This window comes from Melanotaenia boesemani, chromosome 17 (genome assembly GCF_017639745.1).
Source record: "Melanotaenia boesemani isolate fMelBoe1 chromosome 17, fMelBoe1.pri, whole genome shotgun sequence".
NCBI classification, from domain to species: Eukaryota; Metazoa; Chordata; class Actinopteri; order Atheriniformes; family Melanotaeniidae; genus Melanotaenia; species Melanotaenia boesemani.
This window is the reverse complement of record NC_055698.1, coordinates 18,585,742-18,604,962: the sequence shown is the minus strand read 5'-3', so window position 1 is coordinate 18,604,962 and position 19,221 is coordinate 18,585,742. Positions and strand designations below refer to the sequence as shown.

The 19,221-nt window shown below is 37.6% G+C and overlaps 1 protein-coding gene across 1 annotated transcript in view; it reads left to right on the top strand.

Moving 5' to 3' along the window:
- LOC121657225 (CUB and sushi domain-containing protein 3-like) overlaps positions 1-19,221 on the top strand; it is a 364,605-nt gene that overhangs the window by 298,967 nt on the left and 46,417 nt on the right. Inside the window, exons 30-45 of the mRNA XM_042012632.1 lie at positions 215-402; positions 2,589-2,707; positions 2,873-2,948; positions 3,093-3,209; positions 9,249-9,362; positions 9,488-9,583; positions 9,925-10,128; positions 10,320-10,444; positions 10,964-11,060; positions 13,560-13,664; positions 13,748-13,866; positions 14,324-14,393; positions 14,867-14,983; positions 15,245-15,454; positions 16,678-16,866; positions 17,449-17,626. Of these exons, the coding sequence (XP_041868566.1) occupies positions 215-402; positions 2,589-2,707; positions 2,873-2,948; positions 3,093-3,209; positions 9,249-9,362; positions 9,488-9,583; positions 9,925-10,128; positions 10,320-10,444; positions 10,964-11,060; positions 13,560-13,664; positions 13,748-13,866; positions 14,324-14,393; positions 14,867-14,983; positions 15,245-15,454; positions 16,678-16,866; positions 17,449-17,626 (2,124 nt within the window). The remainder of the gene's footprint in view (positions 1-214; positions 403-2,588; positions 2,708-2,872; positions 2,949-3,092; positions 3,210-9,248; positions 9,363-9,487; positions 9,584-9,924; positions 10,129-10,319; positions 10,445-10,963; positions 11,061-13,559; positions 13,665-13,747; positions 13,867-14,323; positions 14,394-14,866; positions 14,984-15,244; positions 15,455-16,677; positions 16,867-17,448; positions 17,627-19,221) is intronic.

Genomic DNA, 19,221 nt, shown 5'->3' with positions numbered 1-19,221 from the left:
CAATGGATTGAAGCTTTGTTCAAACCAAGAAGGCTGAAATTGAAAATTAGTTGTAGCATTGACAGGGAAACAATGTTTCCCATTGATTTAAGTTTAGGAAAGTTTAACCAACGTTTAGCTTCCTGCTGAGATGTTTAGCTTTCTTCACTATCACTTCAGCTGCTGACACTTTTTTTGTTTTTCTTTCTCACTCTGTTTGCTTGTGTTTTTCCAGCTTCAACATTGAGCCAAACTATGACTTCCTGTACATCTATGACGGTCCAGATAGCAACAGTCCTCTCATTGGTAGTTTCCAGGACAGCAAACTCCCAGAGCGGATCGAGAGCAGTTCAAACACCATGCACTTAGCATTCCGCAGTGATGGGTCTGTTTCCTACACTGGCTTTCACCTGGAATACAAAGGTAAAATATTCTGCTAATGGTACCTCTTTACTTCCAGTACTTAAAGTGAATGGTGATTGAATCAATTCTGAAATACTTAAAGAAAAACTACAGCAGACATGAGCATGAAGCACACACAAGTTGTCAAGAAGACTTTATATTAATTGTTTTGTACATGTGTTTACTAGTTACATGGCATACAGTTTATCTGAGTACAAGATGAAGCGGCGTACGGTTAATAAAGGTTTTCTGTAAAATCAGAGGTCAGTTTTTAATAAACTCGATGTGCCTTTTTCCAAAAGAGTTGGGGCAACATCAAAAATGTAAATAAAACCAATGCAATCAAATGCAAATTATTTAAACTGCACACAGCATATCAGAACATGTTCAGGTTTTTTTATTGATTTATTTATTTGTTTGAAACAGATTTACATTTTCTGCCACCTCTTCTGTAAAATTTTAAAGGTTAACACTAAAAATTGTTGGTTTTATGAGCAATGCTTCAACTTTATAGTTTTTTTTTTGTTTGTTTATTAGTTTTTTGTTTTTTAAGAATTATTTTGCATTACAAACGATGCATTCACTGACATGTGGGGAATCAGAATGTCCAGCTTTCAGCTGGGAGGGCATTAGAGAATGCAAATAAGCACTTAGAGTTTCCCGCTTGGTATATAAACCATTAAATAAAACACTGATAAAGCCAATTATTCCTAAGTGAGGTTGGGTGGAGATAAAGATGAGGAGAATGAATAATTCTACACAAAACTGGAAGGGTGATGCAATAACTTTCTGAAAATCTGAACAGCTGAATGATATATTTTGAAACAAAGATCTCACCAAATAAAGTGAGAGGATTATTTTTCAGTTCTTGAGTTGGTAATGAATTCAGTACCCAAGAATATTCTAAAAAAAAATAAATAAATAAAAAATGCTTTTTTCTTTTTAGTGTCTAAATATCTTCTTTTAGCACATCTCTATAAAAAGATAAAAAGACAGAAAAAAGATGTCCCCAAACTTCTGGGCAGCTGAAAGTTTATATCAGGATTTTATGAAAAAACGTTTCTCTTTCAAAGATAAAAGAAGAAAAGTAACAAACAGTTTGCACACCGCAGGGATCCTATTTACCCTTTAAACTACAGCAGCTGGTTCTCTGGGTTGCCAAAATCTCACAGTACTGTTAACAGAGGAGGTGATGCAACTGAGCGGTAAGCACGGCCCCATTTAAACTTTTTAGAGTTTATAATGAAATCTTTTTCAATATATCTATGTATAGATATATATAGATATATATCTATATATATCTATATATATATATATGTCTATAACTAAGATTTATACATGTATATAAATCTCAGTTTCAGCATCTGATATGTTGTATGTCAGTGTGTAGTTGAACTATTTGAAAGCATTGCATTCATCTACATTTCACACACTCGCAATTGTTTTGAAGACAGTCGTATAGAAACAGAGAGTAGAGACACATCCCAAGAGAGACGGATTTTATTGCCAATTTGTAACTGTCAGTTGGTGAAAAATCATTTTAATCCAGTCTGCTTGAAGGGATTGCATCAGGGACTTTTTTAGTCTTATCTGTTTTTCATAAACAAAGCAGCATGGGAAATTACTCTTTAAAGTTTTCACTGTTAACGTGACAGAATGTTTCTCTTGTCATGACAGGGGTGCGTGTTAAATGTGTTGAGAAATATTTCATTTTTCATATTAAGCTACCACTGCAAGCTGAGCCCATGTAGAAGCAGACATAATGACATAATATAATGTTCTAATTTCAAGATGAAAGAGTGATTGTCTTCACTGTAAAATCCCTGTTGATTTGGGTGTTGAAATGTCTGTCATGAGGTGTGAGTTGGATTCACTTTCAATAAAGAATGTGCGTGGGCTCAGGCATTAAGCCTGAGGTTGATGCGGGTGGCTGGTAATCTTTTAGAAGGGGAGGCCATAGTTTACATAGAGCCATAATTTACGAGGGTCATGTAGCACACAAAAGCTGAGGGATGAAGTTATCCTTCTTACTCCATCTTGGTAAGGGAGGCTAAGTCAAACAGACTGTTAGAAAGGCCAATGCTACGCCTGCCTTGTGTGATTATTGTATGGGACTTACTTATTATTAATTTGCCTTATTACTCATGTGTGCTTGTCACTTTTTCTTTGCCTCACCAACTCCTTAACTGACTTTTTCTCCTTCTCAGCCAAGCTGAGGGAATCCTGTTTCGACCCAGGTGTGGTTCTGAATGGGACCAGGTTGGGATCAGATTATAAGCTGGGCTCCACCGTCACCTTCTACTGTGAAGCAGGATATGTACTGCAGGTACCGACAGCTGGAATATGAAAAAACTGGAGAAATGTTTAACTGATTGGATGTGGGATTGGGGAATGATTAGGTGGATTTCTGAAGTGTTTTGTTTGTCAGTTGTATGGTGATATGATGGGTAGAATTGTGTGTGTGTGTGTGTATCTCATTGTTTTTTTTTAGGGCTATTCTACTCTACTCTGCCTTATGGGGGATGACGGCAGACCAGGATGGAACAGAGCTTTGCCGAGTTGTCAAGGTAAAAATTTGAGTAAATAACCCGTTCACATTGAAATACTTCTGAAGTTAATTTAATGTCAACTTTCTATTATTTCCTGTGATTGTAAAACCTTGAAGCATGCCGATTTTTGACGTGTTTATGTGAACATGTGCACATTTCTAGCTCCCTGTGGAAGTCGGTCTACGGGATCAGAAGGAACGGTTTTATCTCCGAACTTCCCCAGAAACTATACTTCCGGACAGACCTGCGTCTACTCTATATCTGTACCAAAAGAGTTCGGTAAGTTCATCCACACACAGTACATCTCAAATGAGACGAGCAGCTGAATTCAGCACTTGCATGTATGTCAAAAATTATTTTGGAATATTTAATGTAATTACAAGTGTGCTATGTTAAAAAAAAGGGTTCCATAAAAAGCCTGAGTCTTTGACAAACATTTTACTTGACAAGAGTTCTTATTTTGACTGTTACTGAATGAAACAAACTGACATTAAAACATGCCTGGTTTTTAATGGGGATGCTCTGCAGCCCCTAAAGGACGCCTATGGAGGGCTTTTTAAGGCATGCTGAGAAACTAGCTGTGATATTACATGTGATGAAAAGACACTTACTTGCTATTCATTTGATTCCAGGTCAGGGTTTCATAATTGAAGTGACATTTAAAGATGAGACTGTTTTTAATCTGGGCACATTTGATCATTGGTCCTTGAGCCAGACTTAAATGACACTTTATGAGTGATATGAATATTGCAGGGGATTCTTCATATTAAGTGAGCCTGTGCTATGAGTGTGGTCATCAGAGGAAAGAGATTAGTCAGAAGGTTGCTGTCAAGAAGTTATATGCAATTTTATTATCACAGCTATTAATGTTATCTGCTGGAATATTTAACATCAGTGTCAAATTATATTCAGACTAAATGTCCACAAAACTTCTAAGAATTGTTGAATTTAAGACAATGTCCACTTATTTTAGTGCAAGCAAAACTAATATTAAGTCTTGATAGACAATTCTTGTGGCCTTTAAACTTATTATAGGCTTAAATCTAGCTCATTGGCTGTTCAAATTCAACAGAACGTTGCTTTATCTTTGTACAAATTCCCATTAATATCAATTCACAGTGAGTGTGACTTCAGATTTAACAGTCAGTAATTGTTCATTCTGACATTTAAATATGTGTTGTGAATACATAACACCATTTACTGAGACAGATGTGGTTGTAGTATTTTTACATTTTCACTTTTGGGATATAAGCTTAAAGAAATTTCTACAAGGATGTGTTAACATTTGGCCAGCCTTTGTTTTATATTAGAAAATGGCCTTACCATCGTAAATCTCTCATATAAAACAGGAGAGCTCTCATTTTTGTGTAAAATAACAAGGTTTTCACTTTACACATGTTTATTCATTTATTTATCTTGTATCTCACAGCAAATTGAAGGAAATGGGCTCAAGGTTGCGATAGCTATGTTGTAAAAACAGTGATGTTTAAATTGATCCACTGGGCTTGTTATTATTAAATAGCTGGTAATGTTTCACCATTTATGCTAATAGCTCCTGCAGTTGAAACACCAGGTGGAGGAAAACCTTTGCCATATATCTCTTTTGGAGATGCTATACCTTCTGTTAGATGATGGCATGGCTGAGGACGCCCACTCAGGCAGCTCATTGGGAGGCATGGCAGCTCCACAGGGATCGATGCCCAGGTTTTCTCTGTCTGATGTCAAGAGCTTGAGAATCCTTTTAAATAGAACACTGAAACATTTTCAATCATCTGATAACACGTCTAGTGGATTGATTCAAACTTTGCTGGACAGTTTAAAACCCAGATGACTGCATGGCTCTCCTGGGTGTATGTGAGTGGAGTGTAGAGGCATCAATGAGCCATGTGGTAAACACAGTGAGGGACAGCACTGCTGTGATCACTTCTCCCTGTGGGTGTTAGAATGTAAATACTGTTGGCCATGCTTTGTTGTCTCAGTATGAGAGAGAAATTCTCCAGTGATATTACGTTTTTTACTGCATGCAGTAATATGTTGTTTATGGATCTGTGTGAGTATTGGTGTATATTTGTCCTCCAGCTGGAAATCTGTGCTGTTCAATATTTTTCAGCTGTGAACTCCTACACACCAGCACACATGGTAAACACTTTTTATTAAAGTTTAACCAGACGGGCAGATTCTTTACACTATGTTCACTCAACACTTTACATTTACACTGCACAAAAGTATACCCCACATACAACGTGGATAACTTTAACTCCCACTCCAGCAGTTATAATCCCCTGAAAACTTTTCAAAGGTTTGGCCGCCACCTTCTTCAAATATGTCACTAAAGCATTATGAAGCTAACGATTGCTTAGGTGTGATGGTGATTTGTTCTAAGTTTGTGCATGAATGAAATCATTTACAGAGCCTGGACTCAAATATCAGAAGAAAAGGAATTCCAGGTTTCTGTCCACACCATTCAGATGGGGAAAAGAAACATCAAATGTTTTGATTAAACAGTAGAAGGCACAGTCGAGGAGATTGTGGTTAACACTGGAGACTGATTTCTCTCTCTCTCTCTCTCTCTCTCTTTGCAGTTCTCCTATTCTTAATGTTTCTTGTGCATTTTCTGTAATGCTTTTAATGTTTTATGCAAAGCACTCTAAGTTGTTTTGCACATAAAATATCAAATAAATAAACTTGCCTTGCCTTCAATCCAATAAAAAAAAAAAAACTTTATTTGTCCCAGAGGAGCAATTTATGGCACATTAAGTTTCAGAGTAAGTGGAAGTAAAACAGAGTTGCCGGCCAAGTGACCTGGGTCCTCATTTATAAAGCTGGCATATGTACATGGTACAGCGCTCCCCACTTTTAGACAACTTTTTGGGATTTACAAAGAAAACCTGGTGGGAGAATGTCTGAACCTCCATGTTAACGCTGACCCTGCTGCACACACAAAATCTGGAGAAACAGGAAACTGTGACGCCTACGGCATCAGGATAAAACCAAATAAAAAATGTGGAATGTGATACATTTATGCTAAATAAAACATTACTTTTCACGCCACATATCATATATTTAAGTTATTTGTAAAAATGAATAAAAAGGCATAATTGATAATGATACTTCTGGCAGAGTATTTTACATGTTAATATGAAATCTATTTACATAGCTAAATAATAAGGTGAACAGTAAGAGCTGCCGAAAAGCAGGTGACAGAGGATGTTCTCTCACCTGTGGCTGCTCACCCTTTTCCACTGACCCATCTGGAACACCAAGGGACTATTAATAAATATAATTTAATACTCAATAAAGTAAACTGTAGTGTTCGTACATGTTCATTTAATCTATTCTAAAAAATTATAAATTATTTACATCATCCCGTGGCTCTGGCACATTCGTTTCTCAGGAATGTGCCAGGCAGGACTCCCCAATTATCCCTGCCCACTCTTCCTGTGTAGAATGATGCACTTTTTTGCCTCCATTTTTGCATTGGACCACTTTTTTAAATTCTATGTCTGTGACCTGCTACCAGTTCTCAGCCTTTCTAGTACTGGTGAAACCTACTGGTCTATGAGGATCTCACTTTGTGTAAAATTCCATTTCTTTGATCTTCTCTCCTCTTGAACCATCATGGAAATTATATCATGAATATTTATCAGGGACATTCACCTGACCTTTTATTGCCACCGTATAGGTGGGGCAAAGCATGCCAACTTTACACTTGATTGTGATTTATGAACGGAAACAGGTGCAGGATGTCGGTCTTTTATAAATCAGGAAGTTTTTGTCCGCCTGTGACAAACCCTAGCTTGCTAGGGAAAAAAAGGGTTGTGAATATTAAACACACTGCCAGATTTCCTGAGTTCCCTCCATACGGCATTTGTAGTGATCTTTCCTACATGTGGTTTTATGAAAAAGGCCCCAGGCTATGGAATCCTGTCAGATAGCACCTGGTTGCTTGGGTGTACATAGTTGCTGGAGAGGGTTCTAGCTACTTGCAGCTTGCTAGTAGTCCATTATCATAAGTAATTGTTGCTGCTATGTAATAAAGGTACCCTTTCTCACACACAAGATTAGAAATGCCAACTAACAACTAACACTCAGCTAACAAAAGTCCTGGCAGCTAGCATCTGCTTGCTAGGGTCCACACTAATAGCAGCTAGCTAATACTCTGTTAATCATTTCAAATAGTTGGTGCAGCAAAAACGGTTAAGTTTTGTTTCAGAGATGACTGAAGCTTATATACCAACATTTGTCTAACACCTGGCTTTTATAGATCATACATCACCCTGTGGTGCTTGTGCAACTTACAGTACATCTACTAGCGACTCATATTGGGGAGTAACAGCGACTGCTAGCTCAGCCAAGTGGCTATAGAGGCCAGTGCCTCTCACTAAGCCATGTTAAGTGGCTGCTAGCCCACCACTGTTTTATACCCGTAGCTTGTACTTGTCCCTTATTTCATTACTTGCTTCATTTGATATTGCTTGTACTGAGACATCCTGCAAATAGTCAGAATTGGTTCCTCCAATCTTTAATGTGGAGTATGGGGTGTATGACCCTTACCCTCACCGTTCTGAGGCTGTAAGTGGGCTATTGTACTTGTGGCTGATGACTCATGAGAAGTATTATAACACATAAGAGATTTCATGGCCATGTTAACAATGTTTTTGTTTGTCGTTGTTGTTGGTTGGGACTTCAACTTACCTTCTGGAGTAAAACTCTCTTGATTATTTATTTCATAGTCCAATCCCCATTCAGTTCTGCAGGTATAATTAACTGCCAACTGAAACTCCAGGTTTTTTTTTTTTTTTTTTTTATTTCTGCATGATATTGCTTGTCATTAATTTAAAATGAAATAAGGTTTTGCATGAAGGCTAAGAGAAGATCTTTGGCTTTAAAAGAAATATGAGAGAAGCAGCCTTGTTCAAAGTGGCCACTGACCTTCTTATAGCCATATATCCTTGGCAATGTTCATTTTAAATCCTTTACAACTCAGCCCATGGGGCCAGAATGAGTGGGTGGAGGAGATGGAGAGGAGATATATGTGTGCAGTCAGGGATAGAGTCTCACATAAATGCAAATTTTCATAAAATACATTTTTTTGTTTCTATGGTGTGTTTATATTATAACTATAGTTTTTTTTTTAAACTTTAACCCTTAAAACTCTAAGTTAGTTTAATTTCTTTCTTTTTTTTCTTTTTTTTTTTTCTTTTGCTATTTTCGGTAAGTCATGCTTCTTAAAAATAGAGGTCTCTTAACAGCATAGTAGTGATAGCAATCTTTGTTTATGATGAAAATGTGATAAATAAGTGTGCTATCATGGATCAGTCTTTGAATGAGTCTCTGAATAAAAAATACATACAACAAAAATACATGTCACAATCTGACAATGACAAAAGTCAAAATTGGTGCATCTGTATAACATCTACAGTGTGTAATTAATAGTTTCTTGCTGGACATCTTTACTAGTTCGAAAATGTGCAACTGTTCATGTTGCTTTAAAAACAGTTTGGCTGCCATCATTCTTACCTTTTCAGCCAAGTCTTAGAAGAAAATGGGCGATAAGTAAATTTGTCCACTTTACCTAAACATAACAGTGGCACAGTCCTTGGTTTATAAGTAACATTTTCACCATTCTGCACCCTCCTATGTGTCTGTGTAGCTAAATAACAGTGTTTAGATGTAGCCTTATAAAGAAAGTGGAAATAATGATGTAGTTAGCAACACTCCAGCACAAATTGCTGTGAATGTCAGAGCAATTACACATTAAGACCTACAGTAAGCTGCTTCTCTGTAGAAAACCAAGGAAGGAATCTAGTCTTTATGGAGAAACTGCAACATATTCTGGACCAATGTGACCAGATGCAAGGAGATCAAGTTAACCTTTTATTCAGTTTTTTCTGACAGTTGAAAAGGCTATATATGTGTATACATATATATATATATATATATATATATATCCCCACAAAGAAATGTGTTTCTAAATGTAAGTACATTTTTGCCGACGTTAGCATTTCACACTCACTGACATCACTGATACGCTGTAACTGAAGATGGGTGGGTGAAAGGGGGATGAGGTCTGACAAGTGCATGATGAAGATAAGGTGATGTTTTGACTGTTAAGTGTGTTGATATGTAATTTTGTGCCAACAGTTTGCTTCAAATAGAAGTTGACACCGCCGCTTAATAACATTTAAATTGGCTATTACAGGTTAATTTTATCATTGGAAGGTCAGACGCAGACAGCGGCATGGAATAATAATTTGCCACCATTCGGTAGTGGTTCACTCATCTCTTTTTCTGCTTTTCTCCATCTTTTGTCTCCAGTTCTCTTTGGTCAGTTTGTGATGTTCCAGACATCTCTAAATGATGTGGTGGAGATCTATGATGGACCAACCCAACAGAACACACTACTCTCTTCTCTGTCTGGCTCCCACTCTGGTAAGAATGGAAGGTTGGCTTTAAATAAGGAGAGAAATAAATACAGACACAAACTAAGCCAGAGCCATAGCTTAGTCGTTCGGATTTCAATCCTAATTTTGACTCTTTCCTCCTTCACTCTTCAGGTGAATCCCTCCCTCTGAGTTCAGGAAACCAGATTACGATAAAGTTTACCACAGTTGGACCAGAAACTGCTAAGGGATTTCATTTTGTCTACCAAGGTTATATCTTTTTCTTTCTTTTACTGATTATATATTTTTGCTACATTAATGTAGCCTTCACCTGTAAAAACATTTTATTGGATGTTAAAGAGCTTAAGCTTTTCCAAAACTGGACATCATCTTTAAATCGATTGACCTCATAAAACTATTTAAATTTTGTAAAAGTTTCCACATTGTTTATGCTGTGGAATTAATGTCTTTATATTGCCTCACTAGAAATGTCACATTGAGTTTTAATACATTATTTTCATCCATTCGCAAGCAGCACTGGCAGCAGATTTTAAAATCCTTGGTGCTGTTAAGACAATTTAATGATTTTGGTACTTCCCTCTCATCTTCAGCTGTTCCTCGGACCAGCTCCACCCAGTGCAGTTCAGTCCCGGAGCCACGCTTCGGGAAACGCCTTGGCAATGACTTTGCAGTTGGCTCTTTGGTACAATTTGAGTGTAACCCTGGTTACATGCTGCATGGCTCTACCTCCATTCGTTGTGAGAGCGTACCGGACAATCTAGCACAATGGAATGACACCCTGCCAACATGCATAGGTATAATAAACGTGAAGCCAAGCTAAGTCATACTGTGCATTGTGCAGAACAACTGAAAAGCAGCTATGTTCAAGCATTGCTCTCCTTCTCTGCAGTAGGGAAGACTGGAACAAACTTGTAGAGAAAGTGTTGTTTTAACCTCTGCTTTTCTCTCTTTTCTCCTCTCTTTTGCTCAATGTGCTTACTCCCAGTTCCCTGCGGGGGTGTATTGACCTCTCGCCGTGGGACCATTCTGTCGCCCGGTTACCCAGAGCCATATGACAACAACCAGAACTGTGTGTGGAAGGTCTCCGTTCCTGAAGGGGCTGGAATACAGGTTGTAACTGTCACACGCTGCTTCCCAGTTGACCTATGTATCATTGGCTTAAAAGCTGAGCAGGCAGGATCTCAGGGAAGATAAGATATTATTAGTAGGATGAATGGATGGATGGTTTCTGAGAGAAGGGCCATCAGAGATAACTAGATAGGATCTAATCATGAAAGATAAGGCATGATTGTGTGTAAGCTAAACTGCTTTCACGGACAAATACAAAGGCAAAGATGCCTCTTACACAAAGTAGAGCCAATTGTGAATATTTGACGGACACCTCATAATATTTAGTTTTTCTTCTCATGTTATACAATAGCAAATAATTGTTTTGGAAACAGCACAGTTTCACAATTTCTTTTCAGTTTGCATTAATATACCTAATGTGTTTAATTAATTTGTATCTTGATGAAGAAAATGTGTTGTTTATTGCTTCACTTGCCATGAAACAGCAGTTAACAGTTAAGCCCTAGCTAATGATAATTTCTCTTCTTTCCCACATTTTACTTTTCCTGTCTGTCCATCCAGATACAAGTAGTAAGTTTTGCCACAGAGCATAACTGGGACTCCTTGGATTTCTACGATGGTGCCGACAACCATGCTCCAAGACTGGGCAGCTACTCTGGTAAACAAAAAAAATTATGATATTTTTTGGTGTCTGACACATTTGCTATTCTTGGCAGCTAACATCAAAGCTACTTTCAGTAAGAATTTAATAATGTGTGCCCTTTAGAACTGAAATGTGAGCTTTTCTAAAGTAATTTGATAGTGAAACATCACTAAGTACTGTTAAAACAAAAAATAAAATAAAAATAAATAAACAAGAAATGCAAAACAGGTTAGTGGTGGCTTGGAGTGGAATATATCAGAAGGCTCTTTTTGAGGCAGAGCCCCTTTCAAACTCTTTTTACCTAAAATTACAAAGCAGGAAAGAGATTAAAACAAGATGCTGAAGACATCACAGCTTGTCCCAGTGTTGTGAGCGACAAGAGCTGTTGGCTTTGTAGCTATTTCGAGTTTAGAGCGCGGTTAGAGCTAAACTGGTTGCTTTCTGAGTCTCCCAGCAGGAGCCCAGTGACACAACTGTTTGTTTATCCGCGATTCCTTGAAAGACTTATGATAAATTTGTCACATGACTAGCTGATCCTCTTAGAGGCTAATTCTTTTTCTAAAATTAAGTATTTAATCAGCCTGTAAGATGATCTGTGAAGCAAAGTAATTATCAATATTTAACCTTTTTTTAATGCTTTCAAATGTAAACCTTAGTGAAAATGAATGTGAGGCTCTGTTTTGTTCACTCATTCAAGATGCAGCATGTTCAGTCCTTACCTTGGAATATTACAAGAAGCTATCGCAGATAGCAAAAACTGTATGGCCAAACAAACTGTTTGGCCCAAATCGGGCCTTGACTTATGCTGTTGACTAAATGTGATTTTGGCTCCCAAAACTCAGTCACATGACCACCACGTGGCCCACAAGAAAATCCGCAAAAGACAGGCTTCTGCCTTTTTGGCAAAACATTTCTGCCCACAAAATACTTGCCATAGTCCATGTCCAGGCCAACAAGTGGCATCTGGTTCACATGTGGCCCACAGAAGACTTGCCATAATCCAAGCCAGGCTGGCAACACTTGCCAGTGCCATAACTGAGCCAAAAGTATCCCAGATTTGGCCCAAACACGTCTGCTATCTGGGTACTGTATAGCAAGTATAAACCCTGACTGCAAGTATTACTGTACATTGATTTATCACCTCGAATGTAAAGCCTAGTTACTCAAAATCAAATTTCACAGAGATTTCTCAGGTGCAGTTTTGCGTCTATCCACAGCAGAATTGTTTAAACATCAAACCTCTCTTTGTAGCTTTGAACATTTTATCATAATGTAGCATTTAAAACATAACTCTCAGAAAAAATCTGAATCTGAAACACATGTTTATAAAGACATTAGTGATATCAGCTTAGATGTTATGAATCTATACTGTATATTTATCTATTATACAGCCGTTGAGTTTTATGCCCATTTTTCACTCATATATAAAGAGGAAAAAAAAAAAAAACTACATTTTTCCTTCCATCCTTTGCCTGCAGGAACAAAAAGTATACTTGACAGACTACCAAGAACAGTGTTGTACATTAATGTGCCATTAGTGTAGCTCGCCTGAATGTCCACACTGACTGCAGTGGAAGTGCTTCTGCTTCGCTGCTTCAGCAACTCATTTTCACCCCTCTTCTGGGATAGTAACAATGCTTTTAAGGAAGCTACGTCGTCTGGGTATCTCCTAGTTGTATTAAATAATCTATAGGGAGCCTCTACAGGCAGACATCTTTGTGACAAACTGGAGAAGAGATCATGTGATGAGAAATGAAATAACAGGAAGATGATTCTGTTTCCATGTAACAATCATTAATGAGTGAATTCATGCAGGGAGGAGATAAAACTTTCATTGAGGTTAATCACAGCTCTTGATTAATTCTGCCATACATCCCCAAATAGCAGATATTGTTAAATCAATGCAGTTAATTATTAATCATCTTTCCTGACAATAATGAATTAGATTTCCTCTAGGATGTGAAACCGAGCTGCAGAGGGGGCTACAGATGCTTAGAAATCCTGCTTATGAATTCCCATCACAACAGGCAGCCAATAACATTTACTGACCTAATTCAGCGTTAATTCATTTAGAGGAATCACTCAACTTTCATATGTTTTGATGACACACCTGCCACTGAAATAACTGAGGCCTTTTTTAAATAATAAGTTAATATATTACCCAAGCTACTATTCCATTACCATGTGAATCATCAAAAACATTATTGTGCAGGCCAGATTTGCTTCAAAAAGGCAGTACCTTTTTTTATATATAAACTTTATACTTCCCTTTGCCTTTCTAAGTAGGTCAAGCTAAAATTTGAAAAATGATTTCAAATGAAATAGATCCCTCAAATAAAAGTAATTTCCTTCTCTCTAGTTGAAGAACTCTTCACTAAGAAAAAAATGTAGGTTTAGGAGGCCTTTGTTGTTTCCTGTGCTCCTTATAAATAAGATCGTTTGTTTTTAGCATTGGTAAGAAGAAAATAAAAAAAAATCCTTATCCTCATTCTTGCTCTCTTTCCTTGCTCTCAGGCACAACTATCCCCCCTCTCCTGAATAGTACATCTAACAACCTCTATCTCAGCTTCAGCTCTGATATTAGTGTCTCAGCTGCTGGATTTCACCTGGAATATACAGGTGAGTGTTCATACAGCTTCATCTGCAGCTAATAAAAAATATGCAAAGCAGTGACTGAGATCTTTGTAACTTTTTTTTTTCAGCCATTGGTCTGGAGTCATGTCCAGAGCCTCAAACTCCAAACTTTGGAATTAGACTTGGAGACAGATTCATGGTGGGAGATGTTGTACAGTTTTCATGTGAACAAGGGTACTCTCTTCAGGTAACAGTTCTACTTGTGTTGCAGATATCTCATGCCAGACACACGGCATACACAGTGATTTCTCTGCCAGATTTGTATGTGGAATCATTAAAGCTTGCTCTTGTTTTCTAATGTGCCAACATTCATTTGTTTAATCCCTCGACTGCACAAGCAAAAACTATCTGAAATGAGTCTAAAGAAAAAACAACTCTTAGATTTTTAACTAAAAATTTAATTCTGGTATGGTTTGCACCACTTGTGCATAATGGATGTCTCTGGTGTGGTGTGTTTGGTATATGATGCATTTGTGGCAATGCTTTCCTTGTCCTTATTTAATGAACACACTCACAGTTCATACAGATTTCTTGTCATTATAATACATGATTGTTGAGAACTTTTTACAAAAGCATTTAAAGCTACTCTGTGCTAATTAATCTCATGTTGCATGAATATAAACTGGTTGTTTTTCCACTTCCAGGGTAATGCACATATCACCTGCATGCCTGGACCAGTCAGAAGATGGAACTACCCTGTACCGCTGTGTCTTGGTGGGTCTTGTGCATCTCTCTCATGTGCACAGCCATACCACTCATGCATTCAAGCGCGGTGGTGCTGAAAAACATGCAGAACTACAGTGCAGCAGAAATTATGCATGCTGTTCCCACTGCTGTTTCCCTGACTTTCCTGAAAATAAGCTGTTTGATCAATTTACTGTTATTTGATGACCTGATTACTTAGTATTCTGTGCCCAGCATGATTAGGCTTTTAAACTGATGCAATGTCAGACTCAGCTGCAGACACGCAGAATATACAAGCACATGTGCGTGCACTGAGGAAAAGTAAAAGATGCAAGCTTATCATGCACTTATTTACATTTCAAATTTTATGTAAAATTATGCAAAATGTCAGATCTATCTATCTATCTATCTATCTATCTATCTATCTATCTATCTATCTATCTATCTATCTATCTATCGTCTCCTTTTCTTTGTTTTACATTTGTGTGTGTTTCTGTGTTCAGCTCAGTGTGGTGGGTCCATGACGGATGTAAGTGGAGTGATTTTAAGTCCTGGTTACCCCGGCAACTATCCCAGTGGATTAGACTGCACGTGGACAGTCAACCTACCTGTTGGCTTTGGTAAGAATCGGTCAACATTTGACCAGAGTAAAAACAGAGTTAGACTCTCCTTCCATTTGCTTTGGTATGTTTCATCTGTGTGTCTCGTATATTTTCCATATTGAGTTGTTTGTGCACTTGTTTCATTGGTTAGGGTTTGTATCGTTTATCATTGTTGTTTTTGAGAAGGCAATTTTTGCACTCAAGGTTTCGTTGCAGGTCTCACTCTCACTTTTAATGCCTGTATTTTTTTAGTCAGAAGTTATGTTATTTCTCTCTCAGGGATTCATCTCCAGTTTTTGAACTTCTCCACTGAAGCGATCCATGATTACTTAGAGATCCGAAGTGGAACACTGGAGACGGGCTCAGTGATTGACCGGTTCAGCGGCCCAATCATTCCTAAACCTCTGTTCAGCACCACCCATCAAACCAGCTTTTTTTTCCACAGCGACTATTCGCAAAACAAACCAGGGTTCCACATCACGTATCAAGGTAAATGTTGTTTCTACAGTTTTCCTTCCAACATCTTGTTTGCTGTGATCCTTCCCCGAGCAAAGACAACAAAAACGCAGACATCTGACTGTGCTGCTTGTTTAGCGGAAAAGACCAACTGTTGCTTAAACAACCGTGTGATTTCACTCCTCTGGGAGCTTTTAACAACCAAATTACACTGAATGGGAACATTTTTTGAGTCAAAAGCCAGCTTATCAAACATGTTACAAGGGACGTGCAGCTTCTTCATCAGGATACATTTCAGATGATTTTTAAATTCATGCTATCACCCACTGAAATATAGCTTTTATTTAGACAAATCTTTTAGGCATCCAATATTTATTCAACCCAGTTCTATTCTTATGAAAATTACATTGGCTGGTGATCTTTTTTTTCTGTTAACATCAGCAGTGCTTATTAAACACTCTTTTTATATATAAAAAAGAAGAAGAAGAAAAAACCTGATTATTTCCACAGTCATTTTTCCAGAAGAAAGAAAACTAATTTTCTCAGTCAGAAAACTCCTTCACAACACTGATTGTGAAAGTTACCTTGACAAGTTAAATGTGAAGTGAAAGAAAATTACAAGCTTTTTTCACTGCATGATGTGTGTGCCTCTATTTTTCTTGAGAATTAGGTATTTCAGTGTTACAGTGTCTAAGTTTCAGTTTGGAGTAACATTTTTTCTGAAACAATTCAAAAAGCATTATTTGTTTGTCTTTTTCTCAAAAACCTTGGTACAGACCAACAGCTTTTAAATAGGAGAATCCATATCAATCAGCTTGCTCAGAGTGCGGTGAATTCTTGGTTTTGTGGCAACAGATGAAGGGATTTTACATTTAATGGCTCAGAAACAAAGAATATATGTTTTACTAACAGCTGCCGTGCATGTTGCAATGTTAAACATCTTTGTTTAGTCATTGATTGCTGCTTGAATGCCTCATTTTGATTAGGTGTTACCTTGTAGGGGTTCAAGTATGTTAGGTTATTATTTTGGTACTTTTTAACCACCTAACCTGTAGATTCCATCTATTGACTGACTGCTTGTTACTCAAGGTAAAAATGGAAGGATGTTCTTACATACTTTTAATACTTTTTTGTGTCTTTTTTTGTTTTTTTAAGGAAAGAAATTCATGTCTTACTGCTACTCTTAACTGAAATGTACAAAATAGTTCTTTGTTGTAGCTGCTTTTCTTTAATAATTTTGTTTACTCTGTCTTCAGCCTACCAGCTCCAGAGTTGTCCAGACCCTCGACCTTTTCGAAACGGCATCGTAATCGGCACAGACTTCAGCGTTGGGATGACAGTATCGTTTGAATGTCTGCCCGGATACTCTTTGACTGGTGAAGCTTCACTTACATGTTTACATGGAATCAGCAGGAACTGGAACCATGCTCTACCACGGTGTGAAGGTGATTGATTATATAAACCATCTATGCTCCTGTCCGTGTCTCTGCTGCAGCTCTTTTCTTCAGTCCAAGAGGTTTCACACAACATGCTAGAGGTGAAAGTGCTGTAAAGGGAATGCAATCATGCTAACTCTTTTAGTTCTGCTAGTATTGAATATCTCAGTCACCTAAGCAAAACAAATGTAAGCCCTGGTTGCAGAAATACAAGCAGAATGCTGATGCCTGAAACTGGACTGGGTCTGTCCAGCACATAATAAAAAAAATGGATACAGATTAATCTACATATTTTTTGCAGTTTTTTTTTTCTTTTCATAAAATGAAGTAACTGCAAATACAGAGTCATATGGTTCTTAGTGGTGGTAACATAATATTACTGAGCAGCACCTGTTTAGCACCTGAACCATAAAACCGACACAAAAATCGAATTGCTAATTAACAAAGGCTTAAATTAGTCTGTGGTTCTTACATGACTCTTTAAGACATTTTATCTCTCAGTGAATTAGACAGTTACCAAAGCTTTACAATGGTGATTCTAATTAGCTGGTAATTTATTAATGGATATTCTGTTGATTTCTTACCTAACAGCCCTGTGTGGAGGAAATATCACTTCCTTAAATGGAACCATTTACTCTCCCGGTCACCCTGAGGAATACCCAAACTTCCAGGACTGTGTGTGGAGTGTTCGAGTTCCTCCTGGCCATGGGATTTATATCAACTTTACGGTTCTTAGCACTGAGCCCATATATGACTACATCACTGTGTGGTAGGTGCTGTTTATTTCTTCTTATGTACTATTTTTACATTTGCTCTACTTGTTGACTTGATGTGATATTCTGTATATTTATGAGCTTTGTTGTTCTCTCTACTTCGTTATTATTTATTTACAAAAAAAATGTTCTTTTTATTTAACTGAATTACCATTTCATTTGTACCATCTATTCTAAAAACTTCGACCACATTAGACTTTCTTCTTAAAAGGATGTTATGCTCTACAGTTAGCTACTAATTGGCTTAGTTCCTGGAAGGGTTGCTATGACTACAACCATCTTTCCTTAGATATAATGTTGCTTGACATACCCCTCCCCATTGAGGTGCATTTCGTTTTTCTATCCCCATCCCTTCACCTCACATTATCTCTAAGGCTCAGTCGGTCCTGTAAGTAATACACAATACATCTTTCGCTTTCTACCTGCTCCTTCTTTACTTTTCTCTTCATTATTCTTCTTGAGGAGGGCGACCATTGGCAACAGCAGACATTTTGTCAATGTGGGTGTTTAAATGGTGCTCTGATACCATGTTGTGTAGTTATCTGCAGGTACAAGGTGGCAGGAGAACCATAAATAGACTGTTAAGTCTATTTCTACAGCTGCCATGTCGCTGCCCCTTCTCTATAGTACCTTCTCTAAATCCTATTTCCTATAAATGGACAACAGGGTGCAGTGTCCCTCTGGCACAAACCGTGGAGGTGTCAAAGCAGGACTAAGCAGGGATGATACAACAGCATGTTTGCAGATAAATTTTCCTACAAATATTCTAATTTTGGAAAACATCAAGAGCAAATATCTGTCTTAGCCTGTGATTATTTAAGCAATATAAATCATGTAGATTACATCATCAGGAAACAGTTAAATCATTATATCACTAAAAAAGTAATTTTTAAAGAAAGTCTGGCAACAGTCAGGTAGATAAAGTTAAATTGAAACGAAAGTGGGGTCTAAGTTAAGAGAAGCTGGGGTTGTAATTTATTTGAAACCTCCCCCTGTCGTTAATAAGAACCATTTATGGAGCTTCCACACAAAATGCCTCACCTAATTTCTCAGAATCTATTTATTTATTTATACCAACAATCACACTCTTTAATTCTGTTTGTTTTAATATAATTTCCACAGAGCTGTCTTCATCAATTTAATGAATGGATTAGAAATTACATTTGTCCATAAAATATTTGCCATTTCACTTCATAGCTGAACTGAACGTCTAAATCTGACTTCAACTTAACATATTTGACATTACAAAAACAAAAACAGGTTGTTTTCTTCAGCAACTGGGGAGTGGTCGTTTATTTGTTGATCCTTTTAGTGAGGTTATGCATTTCTAACATTTCAGTCACTCCGTCCCACGCCAAACACCTCAAGACAGATGAACCATGCACCGCCCACCCAAAGGCAGCTGTGTGACATCCATGAATTGGTCGCACAGCTTGTTTTCTGACCCCGCAGTCTGTCGGAAAAGAGGGCAAAAAGCTGAACTCGCACAAAGCAAAGGCAGCGACGGCACAAGAACATGCTACAAACTCAGTCACACAACTCATAATGTTGGCTCCCTGCAGAGAGCACAGTGTCACTGATAAGGTGTGAT